Source organism: Caenorhabditis briggsae (assembly GCF_000004555.2).
Source record: "Caenorhabditis briggsae complete genome, chrX, whole genome shotgun sequence".
NCBI lineage: Eukaryota > Metazoa > Nematoda > Chromadorea > Rhabditida > Rhabditidae > Caenorhabditis > Caenorhabditis briggsae.
Genome location: NC_013491.2, coordinates 12267165 through 12288671, shown reverse-complemented (window position 1 = coordinate 12288671; position 21507 = coordinate 12267165). Strand labels below are relative to the sequence as shown.

The 21507-nt window shown below is 39.3% G+C and overlaps 3 protein-coding genes across 3 annotated transcripts; 1 reads left to right on the top strand and 2 right to left on the bottom strand.

Annotated features, from left to right (window-relative positions):
• Positions 1 to 297: 297 nt before the first annotated feature.
• On the top strand, positions 298 to 3218 carry Cbr-gei-15 (the record flags this gene model as incomplete). The annotated part of the gene is made up of 10 exons (XM_002644899.1): positions 298 to 384; positions 986 to 1144; positions 1191 to 1297; positions 1873 to 1988; positions 2036 to 2200; positions 2330 to 2446; positions 2609 to 2807; positions 2855 to 2940; positions 2982 to 3096; positions 3143 to 3218. 10 exons carry the CDS (start codon positions 298 to 300, stop codon positions 3216 to 3218), a joined length of 1227 nt encoding a protein of 408 aa, XP_002644945.1.
• Positions 3219 to 3468: 250 nt separating this feature from the next.
• On the bottom strand, positions 3469 to 5035 carry Cbr-dhs-28 (the record flags this gene model as incomplete). The annotated part of the gene is made up of 5 exons (XM_045239884.1): positions 3469 to 3564; positions 3644 to 3777; positions 3822 to 4278; positions 4327 to 4598; positions 4648 to 5035. The coding sequence occupies 5 exons, from the start codon at positions 5033 to 5035 to the stop codon at positions 3469 to 3471; spliced, it is 1347 nt and encodes a 448-aa protein (XP_045094398.1).
• A 1596-nt stretch (positions 5036 to 6631) lies between these two features.
• On the bottom strand, positions 6632 to 14534 carry Cbr-atg-2 (the record flags this gene model as incomplete). The annotated part of the gene is made up of 14 exons (XM_002644897.1): positions 6632 to 6874; positions 6951 to 7670; positions 7725 to 8362; positions 8411 to 8509; positions 8594 to 10766; positions 11056 to 11207; positions 11259 to 11523; positions 11571 to 12129; positions 12183 to 12804; positions 12853 to 13335; positions 13385 to 13590; positions 13680 to 14100; positions 14149 to 14332; positions 14382 to 14534. The coding sequence occupies 14 exons, from the start codon at positions 14532 to 14534 to the stop codon at positions 6632 to 6634; spliced, it is 6918 nt and encodes a 2305-aa protein (XP_002644943.1).
• Between the last annotated feature and the right edge of the window lie 6973 nt (positions 14535 to 21507).

The following is a 21507-nucleotide window of genomic DNA, read 5'->3' as shown; positions in this document are numbered from 1 at the left end:
GAGTGGGAGAAGAACAAGAAAGAGAAGATTCCCGCTGTGTGCCATATGTTATCGCCTGATATCTCTTCTACCCTCCTCCCACTCCTCGCCTCGATGCCATCGTTTCCTCTGTGCTCCGGCTCTTCGTCTCCGACTCTCGAGACATAAAGACAAGAAAAAGCACAAAAAATATCGCGTGGCGAGTTCTTCCGTCTTCATTTTTTTTTCATTGATCCGTTTTGATCACAATTTTTTAATATTATATCTTATCTTTCCGTTTACATATCGGTTTCAGTGTTATTCCGCTCAAACATCGAAATGTCTCAATATGGTAGCGCTGCTAATTTGAGCAGCTTCCGTGAAAGAACTGGAAGTCCATCATACGCATCTCTTGGAAAGCATAAGGTGAGATTTTCGAATTAAACGTCGGGTATTTTGAATTTGCCTGAAACAATCATTTTTTAAAGAATCTCCAGACAAGAAAACCAAAAAACAATAAAAAACCCAACTATTTGTTTGTTTCAATTTTATAAGATTTCCTTTTACCAGTTGTACTCTGTCCTTGATTCATATCTAGATATAATATTCCCTCTGCCCAATTCCTCTCTATCAATTTTTTCATTCAAAACAAATCAATCATGGAAAAATCCTTTCTGAAAAGATCCGAATTCTTCCCTCACTCTATCTGTTGTCGGGTGCGTAGGCGCGCGCAAAACAAAGCTCACTGGCATTCGGTGTTGTAAAGTTAGAAACAGATATCTCTTTCGGGGTCCCGATGAAAACGCGATGGGAGGAAAGTGAGGGAGAGAAAATAGACTCATCTCAACGATCAATAGTCAATTCAATGACGTATCCCCACTATCGTTTCATTGCTTTTTCGGCGCGATCCACGCCGCGTGAATTGATAGAGAGAACGCAGTGGGAGGGAAAGAAATGAAGAAAGTTCATAAAACTGCAAGTGTGTTCTATTGGAGAAAAAAGAATAAGAATAACAAACGATTTTTAGGACGATTACAATCGTTTCGAGACTGCACGCCACGCGATGAATAGCCGCTCGAACCGATCACAAACTAGTCAGGAAAAGGAGGAAGTCCGTTTTGGAGGATTTGGAGATCGTGCTGGAAGTGGAGTTGAACTGACCGGATTCAACTGGTCGGGAGGAGAAGTAAAACATTTGAAATGGAGGAAAAGTTGGGAATGAATGATTTCAGGTTATTACTTCTCCAAACCAACTTCCAAAGGCTCTCAAGCCAAGAACTATGTTCTACTCGCCAATCGGAGACGGAACTGTAGCGGCTGACGGTTATGAGCTTAAGAGGTACGATAGAAATGACATTTATGAATTTCGTTTTGATAAGCTTTGCATCAAATTAAAATAAAACTTCATAGACTTCCACAGACATTACAAAATCACAGAATTTAAAAAATACTATTTGTACCTTTTTTTGATAGATCGTTACCCATATACTTGTTCTTCGAGCTTTATCATTTCATTTCTAATGGGAGATATCAAAAATGTGTCCGCTGATCAAAACACTCCTGATATTATGATAAAACATTAATCAGTTGACAAATTCTTCAGATCTTTAATTAATTTATTTTCGACTTCTTTCACAGAAAATGTGCTGAAAATCAAAATGATGACAGTTTTTAACTACTAGTAAGTACATCAAGTAGTATTACTCTTTCAAATTCTAAAAATTACTTTCTCTAGTATGGTTTTTTCTCGTAACAAGCCGACAGAATTTCAGGCATGATATGCAAGCGTTAAGTAGTCATTATTTGATACTGAACTGAGTCGTTGTACAAGGACTTTAAAAGCGAATCACTTAATAACATGTGTACAACGTACTCAAAATTCCAAACCATAGCTATTGCAAATTTGAATTCCAGACGTCCAGTGGATTTGACTCCAAAAGTCACTGTCACTCAGCTCCAACATATCGAACGTGGAGCTAAAGGACATGATGGAGTGAACATCATTGAGAAGAACTGGAGCACTGGAGGATGTAAGTCTTTTTCTTTTGCATATTTGAATTATTCTGTTATTTCTCAGCTGTTCCTGCCAGCGAGGCTGGATTCGGAAGCGAGTACGGACCAGGAAGCGGTAGGAACTCTCGTGCTGCTGCTTTCAGTCCAGAACCATTCCCAAAACCAGCTACAAATGGAAAAGCAGCTGCACCACCACCAGCCGACTTTGGAAACTATCAGCCAAAGTCTGGTGAGTTTCATTTGTCGATTCCAACCTTTTCAGTACATGTCTTGTCTAAATTTCAAATTCCATTCCAATCCTTACCTAGATTCGTTTTCCTATTCCCTCTTGTTTTTCCTTCCCTACTGTCCATTTCAGAACCTTATCCACCGGTTCCTGCTCGCCCCATCAGCGGACTCGGAAACAACAATGATGGAGGAAATCCATTTGGAGGATCTCAGTCCAACTTGGGACCAAAGGACGGGCGTAACAGCGGTAATTTCTATCCAAAAATCAAAATCCAGATTCGAGTGTTTTTTTGTACCTCTCGTACTTGTCAATCAGTTGTCAAGAAAAAAAATCTATCGGAGTTGTCTACAAGTTGTAATGTCAAACTCTTAATATCGAATTTCTTGTATTAAAAAACAACAATTTAAGTTGCCTCTTCGGTCTTCTCGGATCCATCTTACCGTCTTGATACCAAAACCGGGTATCTTATCACCAATCCACGTGAGCTCATCCATCAGTTTGCTACAATGACTCCAGTGGCTACAATTGACGATAGCGTCAACAACACACCAGTCACTCACACGATTCAAAAACAAAGTTACTACAAGAGAACCGAGGAAACAACAGAGTAAGCAACAGGCTCGGGTTGGATTTCAAAATTTTCCTCAATTTCAGAGAACAATTTGCACCACATGCACCATACAAAGCCAACCATCCAGTCGCTTCACCAAACAAATTTGTTCGCCAACTTCGTGATGATAGTAAGATTTTCAAGTCGTTCCAATATGAAAAAAAATTTCAGACCTGACCCACAGCCAACGTGAAGCCAATACTCACACCGAGCCAGTATACCATAGAGATCCCAACTACAACCAGCGATTCCAGGAAATTAGAACTAAATCTAATACATACTCAAGGTTGAACTCTCATATAAGACTAATTCTTAAAAATTGATTTTTTTAGAGGAGGAGATGATATTGACCAGCTTACACAACAACTTGTCAGCGGTATGCAAAGCGGAAAGTCGCGATACAATTAAATATCCTAAAACATCTGATACTGTAATTATCCGAAACAAAAAACTTATCAAACAAACAAAAAAAACGCCATTCTCTTTTTTATGTTTCTTACTTTATCGATTGCTTCTTCAAAAGTAATTTCTATTCTTTCCTTTTTTTCCAAAGTTTTTTTTTCTGATGTCATCCCTTTTCCATTCTACTTTTATTCAAATATGAATTATCCTGCTTTCCTGACACACTGCAACTCTTTATACACAAAAATTAATAACTTTACAACTTTGATTTCTTAGCCTTCTCAAGAAGAGTTTGGAGTTTTTGGAGCAACATTACGTTTCCTTTCACTTTCAGTTTTCCTCCCATGAATGCCTGAAAAAGTATACTATGATAATCATTATGATGGAAACGGAGGTCTTAGTACAATCCAAAAATATGATAAGAGACAAACCTTTTGAGCATTCAATTTTCCGGCTGCAATGTCAACAAAGTCGCTATCAGCAACGGTGACCGTGGCGTTTGGCTTCTCTCCGTTCTGCACATCTCCCAAATAAACCGATGGGTTTGCACTCTTGAAGTCCAGTGCTGTAAACAAATCTCAAATTATAGAAACTGAATAAAAAACATACTGAATTTTCCAAGCTCGTTCTTTCCATCAGTGATAACATAGAGTACAATAGCTTTAAGTGGCTTCACTGCGTTTGGATCAGCCTTCACACCGTCAGCCATTTCTTGGAAGAGAGCGCTGCTCTTGATGTTTGATGGGAATGCACTTCCAGAAGAGGATCCTCCTGATGGAGCACTAGAAGATTCATTCTCATCAAGAAGAGCCATAAGTCTTCCACTTTGCTCGGAAATCGTTCCGATGAATTCAGCTCCAGCCATATCGGTAATAGTGGACCAGTTCTTAGCGATATCATCAGCGGAGGCGTTGGAAATGACCTTTCCCTTTCCCTTGTAGTACTGAATAGTTCCGTACCATCCAGCTCCGGCTTCGAAAAGTTTTCCAGACTCTTGGAAAGACTCGTGAACCATGTATGTGACAAGTGGAGTGACATATTCTGGCTTCAAGGCGTCGACAAGATTCTGAAGTATAGAATTATTGATATTACAGGAGGCAAAACTATCCCCTACCTTTGGCATAACAGTCTCGGTAAGTCTAGATCCGGCAGTTGGGACCAAAGTGTTGGCAAGGATGTTGTACTTGGCTCCTTCTTGTGCAAGAGAGTTGGCAAATCCAATGAGCGCACTTTTAGCAGCGGCATAGTTGGCTTGTCCAAAGTTTCCGTGAACTCCAGCATTGGAAGATGTGACAACAATACGTCCATATTTCTGGTCTCTCATGTATGGCCAAGCGGCCTTGGTGACAGCATAAGCTCCCTTGACGTGAACCTTGAAAATAAGATCTGGAATTAAATTTTGTTAGTGATTTGTCATGATATCTAATGATGATACCCCAATCCAGTTCAGTCATCTTGAGGAGAGAAACGTCACGAAGAATTCCAGCATTGTTAATGACAATATCTAAAGTTCCAATATAAAAGAAAATCAAACTTTGAAAAAAATTACCGATTCTTCCAAAGTTGTCAATTGCAGTTTTGACAATCTTGTCTCCAAACTCGACACTATCATAGTTAGCAACGGCTTGCCCTCCAGCAGCTTTAATCTCTTGGACGACCTTGTCAGCCATGGAAGAAGATGCGGATGTTCCATGTCTATCTCCTCCAAGATCGTTGACGACTACTTTGCATCCTCTCTTGGCAAGCTCAAGAGCATATGTTCTTCCGAGACCACCACCGGCTCCAGTGACAATAGCAACCTTTCCGTCAAAACGAAGGGACATCTTATTCTGAAAGTATACAAGTTGAATTACACAAGAAAGAATAAAAGTAAGAAGTGAATGTAATCAAGTGATAGAGAGATGTGACGATTGATTTTATAGATGACTACGCTGTGGTCGTCGCCGTTGTCCGTCCACCTATTACTGTCCGCTTGCGGGGCAAGAAAAATTGTTTGTAGCGTTTGATAAAGGTACACTCGAGTCGATTTGAACAAGACAACACATTGTTATCAAAACCATAATGATTCAAATGGTTGTTGGGAAAAACTTATTGGTTCAAAAAAATCTGAAAAAAAAACGTTTTTCGTATTCTTTGTGATAAGAGCAAGGCTGGACGTAAAACTTAATTTTTACGAAATCTGTAAAAGGTAAAACTGAGCTTTTGAAAAGCAGTAAAATCCGTAGAAACTGCGAAATTATTAAATTAATCGTTTTCGGACAACAACATTTGCTTTCTCGAGCTTCGAATTTTTTTCAGCATGTAGGTGCCTCGACTTTTACTGTAATATTGTTACAATGTTACATTTTCACAGTTTTATCACCGAAAAATAAAAATTACAAAAAAAGGTTTTTGAAAAAAGAAATTGTTTGAAAAATAACGGAAAAATTGGTCAATAATAGCTTTGAAAGCTTTGAAAGCGCTGATTGTGTCTTCAATTACTCGTTTGTGAATTTTGGAACTTTTGAGAATAAAACTCTAAAAAAATTGTAATTTTTGAATTATTCAATTGAAAGTCTTCACATCTACATGCTCAAAACCTGCAAACTCGAAAAAACGAGCTTTTTTGGCAGAAAACAATAATTTGCCAATTTTGAGGTTTCCACGAATTTTACGAATTCACTTCTACAGTCCGTAAATTTTAAAAACTGCTAAAAAAACTCATAAAACCCAAAAAATCCGTAAACTTGAATTTCCAACCCTCATTTCCAGTGCACTGTAAATTTTGAACCTGAAATTTTTTGAACAGAAAAAAACGTGTTTTGTGGAGGCCAATGCATTTATCTGAGAATCATTATGTTTCAACAGTGAGAAAGAAATCAAGAATCAGATAAGCATTATTGGAGTAGGCGGGGGAGAAGGGGGAATACAATTTGGAGTACACAGTTATTTTGGGAAAATATCAAGTGCAAAAGTGTGGATGTAAGGCGACTTATGGTGTACAAGTAAAGAGCTAAAACTGGCAAAATAACAGACAAAAAGAGATATTGACCAATAATTGAAAAAAAGGGGAAAAATCGGATGAAAAAAAACATACATACGGGCTAGGGACCAGTCTAGAAAAGGCATGAAAGATGGTGAGGAGGGAGACGAATAGTGGACGAGGGTAGCATGACATATGTTTCACATTAAAGTAGTAGCTGGAAAATTGGAGCACGACACTGAAAAAAACAAAAGCGGGTATGGTGAGGGATGTAGGTGAATGACAAAATGTACACAGAAAAAAGAACAAGAGAAAAAAGAAAAAACCGAAGATGTTGATGAGGTATATGACAGATGAAAATAAAAATTGACAAGAAAACGTTTAACAAAAATGTACAGGAAAAAAAGGAAAAAAGAAAAATACAAAGAAAATAATGTATATACATAGAAGAGCGAAATTAATTATTGACTCCTCCGGGGACATCCTTCTCTCCCCATTTCCGCCGTTCATCCTGGTAGGTGTCGGGCCGGAGTTGGTTTCGAAGACCACCTAGAAGTTGATAGGTGACTTGAGTCGCCATGACGATTGGTCCCAGGAACGTTGGTACCGCGTAGCGGAATGCGCTTCGGACAACCGAGTTGCCAGATGCTCGGTCTTCCTGGGCAGCTAGTTCCAGATCGTCGCGGGTTTGTTGGTAGCCCTGAAAATTATGTTATAGTTTTTGAATTTATCAAAAAACTGCCGCCCTTCCCATAAAAAATTCTGAAAAATCTTACATCATACAGAATACCATAAGCCAGTTGCAAACTGTGACGAACATCAGTAGGATTTGTTCCGTGGTTTCTGTTGTAGCGTCTTGATCTTCTGTTCGACGGGTCATCGGGCTTGATTTCGTTCATTGTAATTTCTGCGAGACTCTGAACAAAACCAGTTACAGTTTGTGCCATGCCGACTATTCCAGCAGCTGAGGATACACTGAAGGAGCCAACGCCCCGTTGGACTCCCTTTATGACATTTCCATCGTTCTTGCGAAACTCGGAAACTGGCATCCAGAAGAGGTCGACGACTCCTCTTCCGATTTGCACTAATGGACTGATTGGTCCGTAGCTCGCAATCACACTGGGCATGTTTGTGAGCATATCTCCAGACCATTCACTGACGGCGTGCTGCATGCATCGTCCGCTTCCAAGAAGTCCTGTTCTGGTGTCGATCTTTCGAAGAGTGATTGGCATTTGGTTGAGCTGTCCGAAAGCCATTAGAAGGCCGACCAGAGCGCCTTGCTTCTCCATAGCGATCTTTCGTTTTCCTTGATAGTCAACATAAATGTTCACTTCTGGTGAGAAGACGAATTGCTTGAAGAAGGTTTCTCCACGTTCAACGGCAGCTTCGATTTCTTTGCTTCTTTCTTCCTCTTCTTTCTTCTGATCCTCTTCCAACTCCTGCTCAACTTTCTGCTTTTCTTGATCATCATCATCGTCGAGGCTATCCAGGAAGTTCTGAAAATACATGAACATTGATATCAGTCGCATTAGTATGAATTTTAAACTTACACTATGCTCGTCCATATCGTCCCCAGTGTCCACTAAATTGTGTACACTATGAGTTGGATGAATGGAGCCCATCATGGTGGATCGCATCAAAATATCTTCATGGGAGATTGGTTGAGGTGGCATCTTAAGTGGTGATAGCTCTTTCTTGTTTCGTGGCTTGATTGAACTGGCAGCTCCTGTGGAGATGGATGATCCTTTTCCAGACTCTGAATCTTCATACAAGTCTAAATGTTCTAATTCCTCCGGTCGCTGACAGTATTTCTCAGTAGCTCTGCATGGCATTATAGGAGCATTGTGATACTGATCTGATAGATGCGCAGTGAAGGTTGGTGTATCTTCTTCCGCCCAGTCGCCGGCGAGATCGGAGAGATCAGCTGGGTGTGACGGGTCGACGAATTCGTGTAGTTTGTTTGAGAACTTTGGAATGTTGTTGTCGTCATTATTGTCATCTTCGCTAGATTCAGATGAAGAGTAATCTGCACAGAACAACGTATCCGCTGGCGACTTCTCTATTTCATTTAATTGACGAAGTTCTTCATTAAATAGTTTGTATTCTCCCGTTCTCTCTATTTGAATTGGATCTACTTCATCTTCCTCCTCTTCATCGTCGTAGACTCTTGGAGTATCAAACATTTTGCCTGAAATAATGAGAACTGAGTCAACGAATACGAAAAATGTTTCATTACCGATAGACATAGCTGAAGTGGTTAATGGAGCATCAATAATAGGCCTTTTAACGGGTGACTGATGATTGGATGAGATTTTTTCAAGGTAGGAGAGATCGCCTGGAAATTGAAGCATAAGCAAACACATATAAACAAAGTCTTGAAGTTAGAAACCACCCAAATGCTAAATGGATTATTACTTACCTAACGGAGTAGCTGGGTGAACTGGTGATGGTCGAAGAGGTTCTGATGTGAGTGATGGTTCCGGAAGACTTGGATACATTCTGGTCACATCTCCTTCCGATGAAGAAACTGACGTCTTTGGCGAAGTTCTTCTGGAGTTTGATTCTGCTGGAACCTCAATGACTGGTCGTTGAACAAGTGGAATGTTGGTTTTTCCTTTTGGTAGATCAAGATGTCTAGATGTTTCTTCAAAGAAGTCGCTGAGAAATTCCAATGTGTCCTGATCGACATTGATCTTGATTGGAAGCATTGACACTCTCATTTTTCCTTCCTTTGCTTGACTTTCAGTCATTCGGACACTGAAGATCGGAGCACTGCTTCTTCTAGGTTGGCTGGTGGCTGAATATTGATAGAGCATTTCTTGAATTGTGCTTGCTCTGACACAGTCCTTAATGACCACATCACCAATTTGGAAGAGAGTTGTGGAGAGTTGTGGGGCAGTCTTCTCAAACACTTGCTTTAAATAGGTAATCTTGCTTAACTCCAAAACGACAAATGCAGAGTGATCACGATTTGGTCCTCCAGCAGAATTTGGCTCAATTTTCTGCTCCGGTCCATATCCATTGCGGTATTCTTCGGTGCAGTAGGTTCGAAGTGGGGATGGAGCAGTCGACAAATCGTTTCCAGCATACAAACTGAGGCGTAGAGTAACATCCTTCAAGAAGTAGCGAAGAGCAGGAGTCAAGTCATCAGCTGACATTGTTTGATAGAGACCATCGTTTCCGGATTCTTCGATGCATTGGAAGAAGTCAACTTTGATTGGTGGCTCATCAGATGAGTCGGGACCTGGCATTGGTCTCACACGAGATTCTCCTGGTAGAGTAGTGATTCCAGATCCAAAGACGTTGTCATCCACCATGCAAAACTCTTCATCTGTGATTGCGAAATCCATTGGAACCATTTGCTCAAAGTTTTCAGTCTTCTTCTTTTTACTCTTAGAACTTGTTGTTGGTTTCTTTTCATTCATTGCAAACTCCTTGACTGCGTCTTCTCCAATAGCTATACCTGCACCTTCTTCGTTTTCTACCGCAGCTTCCAGAATCATTGCTTGCATTCGCTTACTCACATTGTTTGGCAAGTCCATCCCCACCGCCATTTTTTGAACATGCTTACTGCCGGTCGACGCATCACTCCAAACCGATTCAGTGGCTACACTCTTGGTAATGTCGTCATTCTTCATTGAGTTCAATGATTCTCTCAAACTTCCGTCTTCCGGTGTTTCCGTCGGAACCTGTTCGTGACTGGTATATTCCATGATTGTTTGAATGAAGGTTGCGAGAGAATCGGCGCATGCCCAAGCGTTTATGATGTCGTTTTGACATCGGATTTCAAACGCTGGTGTGGTTTTTGGACCGGTTTCGTTTCCGACAGCAAAGAGAATATCCAACTGAAGTGATCCGAATTCAAGGAATGGCATGAACTTTTTCGTTGGAGCTCTTGGTGCACAATAACCTTCAAATCGAACAGCATCCTTGACCGAATCATGGCTCATGTACAAGCGGCAGTGTTCAAAAATGCAAAGTGTCTTGGAAATGCTCATATCCGACACAATACAACTGGCCAGGTTGCAATGTCCAAGAGCAGCACGAAGTTTCAGTTTGCTGCTCGGAATTATCCATGAGTGATCGTATCCAATAATATCATTTTCCAAACAAATATGAAGATCAGTTGTGATAGTCGGGAGAACATATCCAGGGATTGCGTAGTCTTGAAGAGTGAAGAGATCTGCCAATTGGGTAATCCAGAATGCTCCCCAGTTCTTGATGGGTCTAGCTTGAAGTAGCGAGTTGCGAATTGCAATTCCTAGAAGCACATCCTTAACATTGATGTCTGGTTTGAAGCTCATATGAAGGGCCACGGCGAATGCGTCTTCAGTGGATCCCGAACTCAACTCATCGGTTGGTGGAACATGTTCAAGCTGATTGAAATCTTTCGACCATTTTCCAAAGTCCTTAGCAGTGATGACATTTGGAATTCGCTGTCCCCTCGTTGTGCAAACACTTCCAACTGCTGCTTTTGAAGATGTGAAGTGGAAATACGTGTGGTTGATGTCTCCATGGTAACCGGCAGTTGTTCCGAAGTGTACTTTGTCGAGATCGAGAGCAACTTGCGAGGCTTCCGGAGCTTTTTCTTCCTGAAAATAAATAAAATAGTGTTTGGAACACATTTTATTTTCAAAAACGTTCAAAAACATGATGTAGATTGTGTTTTTCCTTTTTTCTGAAATCTGACACGTGTTTATTGTTATTGATGTTTTGGTTTATGTGTCAGACTCATGAAATTCAGAAAAACAGCAAATTTTCATCATATTTCTGTATCATTTTAATTTTAAAATGTTGCTGTTCTTTCTCATATTTGTTCAATAATTTATACTTAACTTTTTGTTTCAATTTTGCTTTAATTGTTTTGAGAAAACAACTTACATCTTTCACAGCAGTATTGCACAGAATTGCACATCTGTTGGCGTTCATTGTCAACACGAAAGTGTGTCGAACATCTCTATTGAATTCAAACCCTTCCGTCTCATCTTTCACCGTCATCACGTCATCTTCCAAGTCAGAATGTTCGCTCTCTGCTAAAAACTCAAACGAGTTAGCACTAGAGAAACGTCTAAACTTTGGATTACCGTAAGTCTTTGGCGATACGCATTCTTGGAATGACTCTGTTGGTTGGCCAGTAGCTTCTTCCACGGTTTTGGGTCGGAAAGCTGGTGCCGCAGGTTGGAAGAGTGCCAAGTCGTTTACGAATCTGTTGTAAAGCACCTCCAAATGCCCTTTTTCGGGAATATGAAGTTTGAGAGTTGGAATTGTGAAGAGAAGGAACGTGGAGGCAAACTTTTCACACTCTTGTTGGAAGGCAAGAATTTCTTTGCGAGAGCCAGCCTGGATAATCTGAAATTCATTTTTTAGATTCTGAGTTCCATATCTCTAATTGCTACTTCTTCCTTTTCCCCGCCATCATGAGAGCAATAAGCTCTTGGTGTTTTGGAAAACGGGCCTTCTTTTTTAGGATGAGACATCATAATATCAGCTGAGATGGATTTCATCATAATATCCGGCACAGCACTTGACGAAGAATTGGTTCTCTCTCCATTCCGGTCTTTATCTGGATTTCCAGCGAACTTCATTGTCAAGTTGATCTTGTCAAATCCACTTTTGGATGCATACAGAATCCTTTTTTGTTCTGGTGGTATGCAGAGGCCTTCTCCACAGAAATCTCCATACAGCTCGGAGCACAGAATTTCGATGAACGGAACTTCTTTTCCAATCGGGATCGAAACATCAATTTCTTTGATTCCCAAAGCAAGATATTCATTGTGTACATGTCGTTGTGAGAATGGGAGACGTGATCCAGTGGGGTCTCTCAAATCTGCTTTTGGAATTCGTAGATCCACCTGCCAGCTCGGACATCTCAGGTTGAAGAGGGTCTTCGCGTTCACGCTCTCGTCTCCTGCTGCATCTGCGTAGAGGTCGTCCTTCAGTTGCGGCACTTTGTCTCTGCAATAATAATTTTATGTTTTTATACGATGCGATTAAATGTTGCGTAATACCTTCGTCCACCCTGCTTTGATGCCTCGTCAAAGAACGGCCGGCAAACGATTAGATTGGAGATGCGGTCGATAATGGATAGGTCCAGCTCTGTCTTGACAGCTCCAAGTAGAACTTCAAGTTTGGTTTCTGCCTTATTCTCAGATGACTTCCTTAGAATCAACTTGAAGTTTGGATCATTCTCAGCATTCTCTTGATTGGAGTAGTCGAGAATGTTGATGCTCATCGGTCCGTCACTTCCAGGTGCACTTTCTGGTGTGAGGTATTCCAATATATCAAAATGGTTAGCGATGACACGACAAGAGAAAGTGGCGATTCCTCCAATTCTCTGACTGCTGGATGTTACGTCCAGTGATCCTCCGACGATTCGAAGATGGTCTTTTGGGTAGAAGGCATTCGCAGCTTCCCGAATCGTGGCAAGTCCGTGTTTGGCGAGAAAAGAGTATCCATTGAGTGCGTTGAAAAACTTGCTAGATTCTGCTTGAAGAATGCTCAGAGCTGTTGCACTTCCACCATGTTCTTTGGCGTAATCTGCGGAGAGAAAGTCACAGTGTGGAATGTACATCAGAAAAGTTCCAATGTGCGTTTTCACTGTGAATTCTTCTCTGATATTCGCATTGGCTCCTGAAACCATAAAAATTGGAAATGAACATCGTCAAAATCAAAACTCACTCAAACTTTTGAACTTCTCCTTCTCAATCTTTTCTTTTTCCTTCTTCAGTGACTTGACATCTTCGAATTCTCGAAACTCTTCTCCTGCATTCCAATTACCTCCGAAAGTTGGAATCGGGATCTCAGTACTCTGATTTGGTTCCATATTCTTGGCCATGTTCTCATAGTCTTCTTTGTTCATTGGCTTCCCTTGCTCCGTGATGACAATTTCTTTTGGAGCGGTGAACGAAGCAAAGAATCTTTTTACAATATCAAGTTGAGAGGAAGTCGCAAAAACATTGATTCCTTTAACAAAAATATCTGTTTCAATCTTGGATTCCTCTATATCTGCCACGTTGACGTTATCAGCAGCGTTCTTTATCCTAAATACGCACGATACATCGCCAATAACCTCGGCACATTTTATGGGATTTGAAAACAGCTCTGGTTCCATCGGTGCCGTTCTTATCGTTTCTAACTGACTCGGAGGGCAGTCTTGGGTCACTGAAAATGTCAGTTAATGGTGTTTTTCTATTCATTGAATCCAACTTACACTTATCGTAACACGAGTGAAAAGCATCCATATCACTCATGGCTGACATGAACATTTCTGGATGTAGAGAGTTTTGAGCAGACTTGGTTGGTGACATCTGTTTGGCCTTTTCTCTTCTGATGTGCATGCTAGTGATAAGAACGTCTTCGTCAGCACCCATTCCATCTTGTCGATTTGCGAGAAGACGTCTGTGTGGATGGAGACTCCTGAAACCCATAATACAATTTCCAGACAATTCAAAACCATAATGCTTCAAATCTCTCTGTTTAGCTAATTCAATTAGTTGCCTAAAAACCGATTTGTCATTCTGACCCCTCCCATATGCTTACCGTGGAATGTGAGGTTCTTATTCAAATTGGTGGACGTCCCCACACCATGTGGTTGAGTGGTAACTAAGTCGGTGGCATTAGTGTTGTCCATCTCACAAGAGCGCATCTGCTCATCCATGAACGTAATCATCTGCACGTGAATCTCGACGGCTGTCGCCATCTCCGATTTGTCCTTCGGCTCGTTTTCGAATCGAAGTGTCAAATTTTTGATAGTCAGACAAAACCTCGAGTAGACGGCGTTAATGAATCCAGAAAAACTGTCGGCGGTCTCTCCGGTGCCCAGGAAGTCCAAAGAAAGACTATTCTCTTTTGTCACCTCATCGAGGACACTTCTGGCCATGTCATCGGTGCTGAGACTCATCAGAACGCTTTCAATCATTGAGGCAACTGAAAAGAGGATTACTTTGAAAGTCCTAATTTGTCTAGGTAACTTACAAGTTTCAATATCTTCCATTTTGATAATTTCTGATCCTCTAAATGTGAGTTGCAGATCTTCTATGCACATTTTGGTCGGGTCAACCATGATTTTCACCCATGGAATTTCAATCTTTATCCTGCCAACATACCCATCGACCAATTTTAATGGTACGCTGGCCTGTGCTAATCCGGCACTGACAGCCTAAAACAATTACGATTAATTACAGGTTATAATCTTTTGAAAAACTCACCTTTGTGTTAATGTCTAGATTCTCCAGCTCCAGACTCCCACCCACGAGTTCCAGGGACAACTGATCTACTGATAGATTGTTGTCCAGCCAGACCCCCAGGTATCGCTGTATCATAATCTTGCACCATACCCGATTAACTGTGTGCAAGCTCATGCCTGAAAATATGAATTTTTGAAAAATATAATCTTATTAAAATTTTTTTTAAATTGAAAAAGAAAAGTAGGTGGATGTTTTTTGATGACGCGAACTCAAAAATTTTGCCTTATCACTTCATTTGAGAGTGGCCGACATTGGAAACGGTATAGGGTGCATCGTGGTTTGTCAACTGCTAGTCACCTGACTTACAGGGAACTGTACATGTAGAACTGTGTGAGGTGAGAGAGTGGGAGGTAGAAAAGTAGAGATACAAAGGTGAAAAAGACCATGCGGAAGGTTTTTCGGTGAAGGAAGGACAATGGGCTTCGCGGTAGAAGCATTAGCAAAGAGATGAAAGTGAAATAGTCCGACAAAAAATTGAAAATTACAGTCGAAACGAAACTGGTGTAAAATTCATGACTTTCAAAATCAACCAGCGTAATCCTTCAAAAAAAGGGAAATGCGCTCTGTCGGAAGCTCTTGGAATGGAAAATAGGGGTAAAATAGAAGCAAAAAATAGAGGAGCCCGAGAAAAAAGGAGGGGCATCGTGGTCCCATTTCTTTAGGAAAACAGCTGATGTCCTAACCAACAAAAGAAGAAGCCGAAGGAGAAAAAGAAAAAGAGTCGGAGAGATCTTGTGCTAGACAGTTGCTCTTTTTAACCTTCCCTTCCTACACCACCTGAGCAGGACCAGGTACTTTGTTCTCTTTCCTTTATTCACTCAAATTTCAGGGCAGTTGCTGACCAGATGAGAGAAGAAAAAGTGAGAATTGGAGGTTGATCAAAAAATATAAAGAGAGACAGTCATTGTTCGAACCGGTTCTCATTATCATCATGGGATCTTGCAAACGGGATAGTTGCCAAAAAAAGGAAAAGAAAAGTGAGAAAAAGAAGAAGTTGAAGTTTCTATTGAAAGTTTCTATCAAAAGTTTGAATTGGTAAAAGAGAAATATAAACTTGAATTGAAAGGTAAGCCTCCGGAAAAGTATTATAGTAGTTGAATCGAATTGTATATTTGCGGAAAATTTTGCTCCGAGAAAGAAAAGGGGGAAAAAGAACTCAAACAAAAACTCTCACACAAACAAACAATTCTTCCTGGTTTTTCCCTTCAAGTTTATTTTTCTATACAAGCTAGTGCTCCAACCAGCACCGAAAAACTGAAAACTATATCCAAACAAGGAAAGTGAAAATATTATAAATATTCAGTGTTTTTTTCAGGCTGGTTGTGTTTGAGCTGGAAAGGAAATAGAGGGTGAGCAGTGAAAACAAGACCCTCCGTCATTTCTCAGCTCCCACTTTCAGACACTCTTTCTCTATCTCTATTTGCCGGTATCTACGCGTTCCACACGGAGTGTTCCTTTTTTGAGCATAGAGATCATTTCCGTTATGCATGAGTAAGAAAAGCGGAAGTTGAGGTGAGGAATAGGTATGTTGAAATTCAAGATGTATAACTTTTAGCAATTGCAAGATTCTCCATTCGCAACAATTTTTATGAACCAAACGAGGGGATGGGATGTTAATAGATTCACGAATATGACCAAAAAGGGGGATACATAGATGGAATATGCAGATAGCATGAGTTGTTCATTGAATGCACTGTGTGTTGTGTGCCTTTGTGACTCGGAGGGGGTGAATGGGGAACGTCCAAATAAAGAATTCTGTGACTAAAGATGGTCCCGGGGAAAAGGACAAGAGCTAGAGTAGGAGAGAGAGGCTAATACAAGAAACGCATAGAAGAAAACCACTAGGTAGTGACAGTTTGTTGACGTGGCTTGTCTCGCGAGCTCTTCCCGAGAGCCAGCTCTTATTTGTGCTGCTCTTTTAGATAACAGAAAACATGATCAGAAATCGATAAGTGTTGGAAAATAAATATTTTAGAACTTTCAGATAAGAGAACAAGTTTTGAAAATTGTGTGACGTGATGTCGGAAGAAGAGATAGAGGAGGAGAAAGGATGAACTGGGAGACGGACTGATGAAGATCACATGTTCAAAAGTTACACTAAATGTCTCAAGAATCGGGAATCATTTCTGATGGATAGCAATCTCACACTTTCGTCAGATTTAATTCTTTTTCCCACTAATCATTGTCTTCTCATCAGTATTCGGACCTCATTCAATAGTTATTATCTAAACATGACCTCCAAAGCGTGTTTATTTTGCCTGGTGCGAGAGGAGAGTAGTGCAGTCAGTCAGTCTATTTAAAACTTTCTATACATTTTCCTAGCGAGAAAGAGCACCACGGAAAAGAGAAATTTGAAAAGAGCCACAGACGTACACAGGGACACCCTCTCCGATCACAAGACAGTTGAGCTCAGAATGATGGTGCTCGACGGAAGAATTCACAAGTGCTTCTGCACTATCAGTCTATGCTAATGAGTTAATATTTCCTTTCATAGTCAATTTTCAAAAGAGAGAGAGAAAGAGAAATAGAAAAGATGAGTTCAAAAGAATAGTGCATGCATATAAATTCAACAAAGGACTCACGGTTCATCATAAAGGCAAGATGTGCCATTTACTGCCGAATATGGGGGATTGGCGTGATGGGGGCGGAGCGATGGGGTTTAGACAATAAGAACGATTGTTCTCAGACGTCTCTTAAATAATGAGGGGTGAATCGGACCTTCTTCTGTCTGCCTGTATAGGGTTGAAAATTGGGCGGTCGACCGGGGTGCGGTTTAGAGTGGTCCGTTGGTGCTGCTGGTGATGGAGAGGGCAACGAAGGTCGTAAAGAAGGTTTGTGTACCGACGGATGGACCACCTCCTTCCTCGTTCTCGACGCATTCAGTGAAAGGGTGGGACTCTTCACGTTGGGGTCACTGGTCCTTCTGGCAAAGTAATGGTTGCAAGTGTAATTGGATCATATGGGAAGTCTCAGATAGCTATAAATGTGATGAATTAGGAGTCAAACAGATGCGAGTGAGAAATTTGAACAATTGAGACGTCTTAGGAGAAGCGAACTGAGAAGTTTATGTGGCGCAGAGTAGAATTTTGAGGAATAGTGGAAAATGTTTCAGAAATCGAAGACATGTTTCAGAGATCTTTCTAACAAATCTCAATTTTTTGAGGAAAACTTTAGTTGGTTGTCTATTTTCTGTATTAACATTCCAAATTGGAATTACGTTTACACACCTTTGACACCTACTTATCTCAAAAGGTACCGACTACAAATTCAAAATGCCGCAAATGTTTGATGTAACCTATAAAATAGCGAAGAATAGCAAACGTCAGACTGGGAAATCCAAAACTGAAGAAATAAACTTTCCTATCAGTTTTTAGACAAGAGATATCTGAAAAATGGAGTTAGAGTTTCATCGTAATTTAGAAAAATGGTTTCACAGCGCATGTCAAAGTAAGAATAACTTTCTAAAATCTGATAAGATTGATTCATATGATTTCCAATGGTTGAAAAATCATCAAATTGAAAAAAATTGATTAAAGTAATCTATAGACAGCTGTCGAGCTGAATTGCTATTTGTCTGCTTAACATTCAGTGCTAAGAATTCGTTTACACAGCTTGACGTCTCTTCTTATTGGGAAGCACAGACAACAAAACCAGAATGTCATATCTGCTTGCACTTATTGTACTAAAGTGCAGATCAACTACCAAAAATCCAGAAAATATTGTTCATTTATTTTTGATCAAGGAGCAACTGTTTACATAGAAGGTCAGGATTACCTTTTGCTAGTATGTTATCACAGATAAGAAAACACTTGAATCAACTTGCTCTTTTTGACATCACTGGCTGGCAAATAAGGATGAAAATTTTGCGTTTTCCCAACGAAAAAGAAGAAGAAGAAGATGAGGCTATGCAAAGAAATGTAACATTGCTCGAAGGAAGGACATCAACAACCACATTACTTCTCTACTCCTAGGATTAGACAACTGCCAAAAGCTCAGACACTCACTTTTTTCAAATAAAAAAAACCAATTCAGTTGCTCTTTAATCAAAAGTTAATTTTTCATATATTCCTTACGGAAATTTTGATTCTTGATCTGATTTTGAAATATTAATCTACTTCTGTTTTTCCTTATCTTTGACTTGCGACAGCTAAAAGAGATTAGATTGCCGATCAGAAACGTTCTTTTCATTTCCTTTCCAGACGTTCATTTTCCCATACACACAAGAACAATAGTAATTTACCGGTGACAGAATGAATGACATCTTAATGATCACCCATTTTACCTGTCCAGCCGCAGACAAGTACAGCAATTATAGTGCTAATAGGTCCCAATTGTTGTTGGAATACAGAATTCAATTGAAAAGATCCTATCGCACCTACTGAAGAAGTGTTTTTACTGGGAAGTTACAGTATCTGACGAAATTAGTTCAGATGGTAGAAACAGAGAGACTAGGACAATGAAGGGAGTAAAATAAAAAGAGGACCACCAACAAAAAAAAAAGATTTTGAAAAAAAAGAGTGGTGTTTCACAACCGGATAATCTCCTTCGCCAACAAAGGAAAACCACGTGAAAATATCCAATTTTGTTGTCCGCCCATTCCGCCTGACACAATCGCTCTATTTTTGAACCGCGCGCCAATTTATAAATGTCTGCGTCTCTTGAAATAAATTCATAACTTCGTTTCCTCCTCATTTCCTATTCCGTTGCTTTTGACGGGCGCCCATCAAATTTTGACGTTTGCGGTTTCTTGTTTTGTTTCTTGGTTCTTGTTTCTTGGATATTTAATTAAATTTGTTTCATTAAATAAATTAGTTTGCTAGGGAATTAATCAATACCACAAACTTTACAGTCTGTAAGTTTTTATCTAATGTTTCGGTCTGGAAATTGTTCTCAAAATTCTCCAAAAATGTAAAGCAAAGGAAAATGGAATTAGTCGGCTAAATTAAGAGATGACACTACTTCTTTTCTAGCGAATAACAACTTGAGCCACTATATTTCAGTCATATGAGAGAGCGTTAACGTGACATAAACTGACTCACCGGCAATGAATGAATCCAATATTCATAAAAGGAAATATATATTGAAAATATATCAAACACGAGAAGTGTGACCATTCCTGTTCTTTGAATAGCCTTGTATAGAGAGTGGCTGTGGGAACATAAATGCATAGGGTTGAGAAATAAAGCAGCTGATTTTCTATATTGAGTTTTGTTTTCGAATTCAATTATATAGTAAAGGTGAAAAAGAATCAGAAGTTTTTCGTTTTTATTTTGTTACTTGAAAATTTTTCAGTCATGTCTTCGAAAAAGGTTTCACTATTTTTATTTTCAAAAATTCAAAATATATTAATCTGATTTTTCAAAGATTTTAATCATATTTTAAATGTGTGAAATTTTTTTAAAAATCTAAAAAATCGTGCATTGAAAAGTTTAAATTTTAAATGTGTCTTAAAATTATTAAATGAAGTTGCGTATCAGAAAAAAAACTGTGAGACCAAATTTGATTTTCCATAATTTTTTGAAATTTTTTAAAATTAAAAATTTAAAAAATTTTTAATGAAAAATTTAATAATAAAATCGTTGGAAAATTGAAATTTAATTATGAATTTACAAAACAATTTGAATTATTAGTGCCAAAAAAAATAAAAAATACCAAACCAAGAAATACTAAAAACGTAGAAACCAAAAATATCACGAAACCGCATAAACGACCAACGTCTTCGTCTCCGTTTATAAATAATTGCGTGTGGGACCAAGAAATGCAACACTACAACTTTGCCCTCAAAATGCAGAGACGGAAGACGGCTACTTATGTCTAATTCGAAAGAATTCTCCAACATTTTCACAAGAGAGAAAAAGAAAACTACGCATTTTGGAGAGCGAGAAAAGGAGAGTTCAAGGTTCGCAAAATATGAAATTTGAGAACTTGAAGCGATTTTTTTTTGAGTTGAAGGATTAGAGAAAAGTTATGTAGTCGGCCACTTTCTAATAAAAAAAACTGGTTACCGATTTCGCACGTGGATTTTTTGGGTGAACAACAACAACAACAACAACACTTCATTATGAGTGGAAAAGTCAGCGGAAGAACTAGCACTTTTTATTTTCAAAACAAAATTTCAAATCGAAAAGTTTGGCAAAGTCTTGTACATCATTTTTATTGGCAAAATGAACATTTAAAGTATAGAATTTAAAAGTTTCAAACTGCAATTTTAGGGAAACCAGAAACTGTGACGATGGGAATGGTGAGACAGAAAAAGAACCCTTTTTCGGACAATAGTATAGAGAATGCAAACTTAGTAAAGCATCAGCAGGTTGCATTATCTTTCTTTCAATCTGTATACTAAGCATTTTGAAGATGTAGCAGAAAAAGCAGAAATAGGGTGGTATGAATACGAAAACGAAGAAAACGGAAAATGAAACAGAGGAAAGAGAACAGAAGAAGAATAAAAAGTAAAAGGCGACAAGAAGAAAGAAGAAGACGTTTGAAAAATGGGAGAATTGAAAATTGAAATTAAAGTAACAAGTCGGTGTGACGGCGTAAATCTTCTGTGAATTGTTTTATTGAGTTAGGGATTGTGCAAAAAATTATGATAAGAATGAGCAAACGTTGGGGTGAAATTAAAGAAAAAAGGAGCTCATACATTCTCAGCCGTCACGGAATCCATATCTTGGAACGACACGCTTTTTGTTGGCGAGAATTTGTTTTGTCAAGCAGTATTCCTTTCGGCAACTGAACTCTGAAAAAAAATGGAACTAGCCATTTGCAAATCGTCAATGAGTGCCAGATGTAGAGAAAGAGAACAAAAGAGCGGGGCTCTTTTGATGTGCTCTTTTGTTCTCTTGTTGAGTGAAATTTTCTTTGAAGTGAAAACTTTTTCAGAGTATAACGTTTTTAGATACTAATTTTTCCAGGTTTTTATATCCTTAATATTCAAATATTGGAAAACTAAAAATTTTCAGTCGTTGCAATAAAAAATCTTAGCAGTTTGAATCCATACTAAAAAGACCACAAAATGGAACCTCCAAAAAGAATTAGCTGTTGAAAAGGCAAATCATTATGACCTGTGAAGTGCTGAAGTCACCACTAA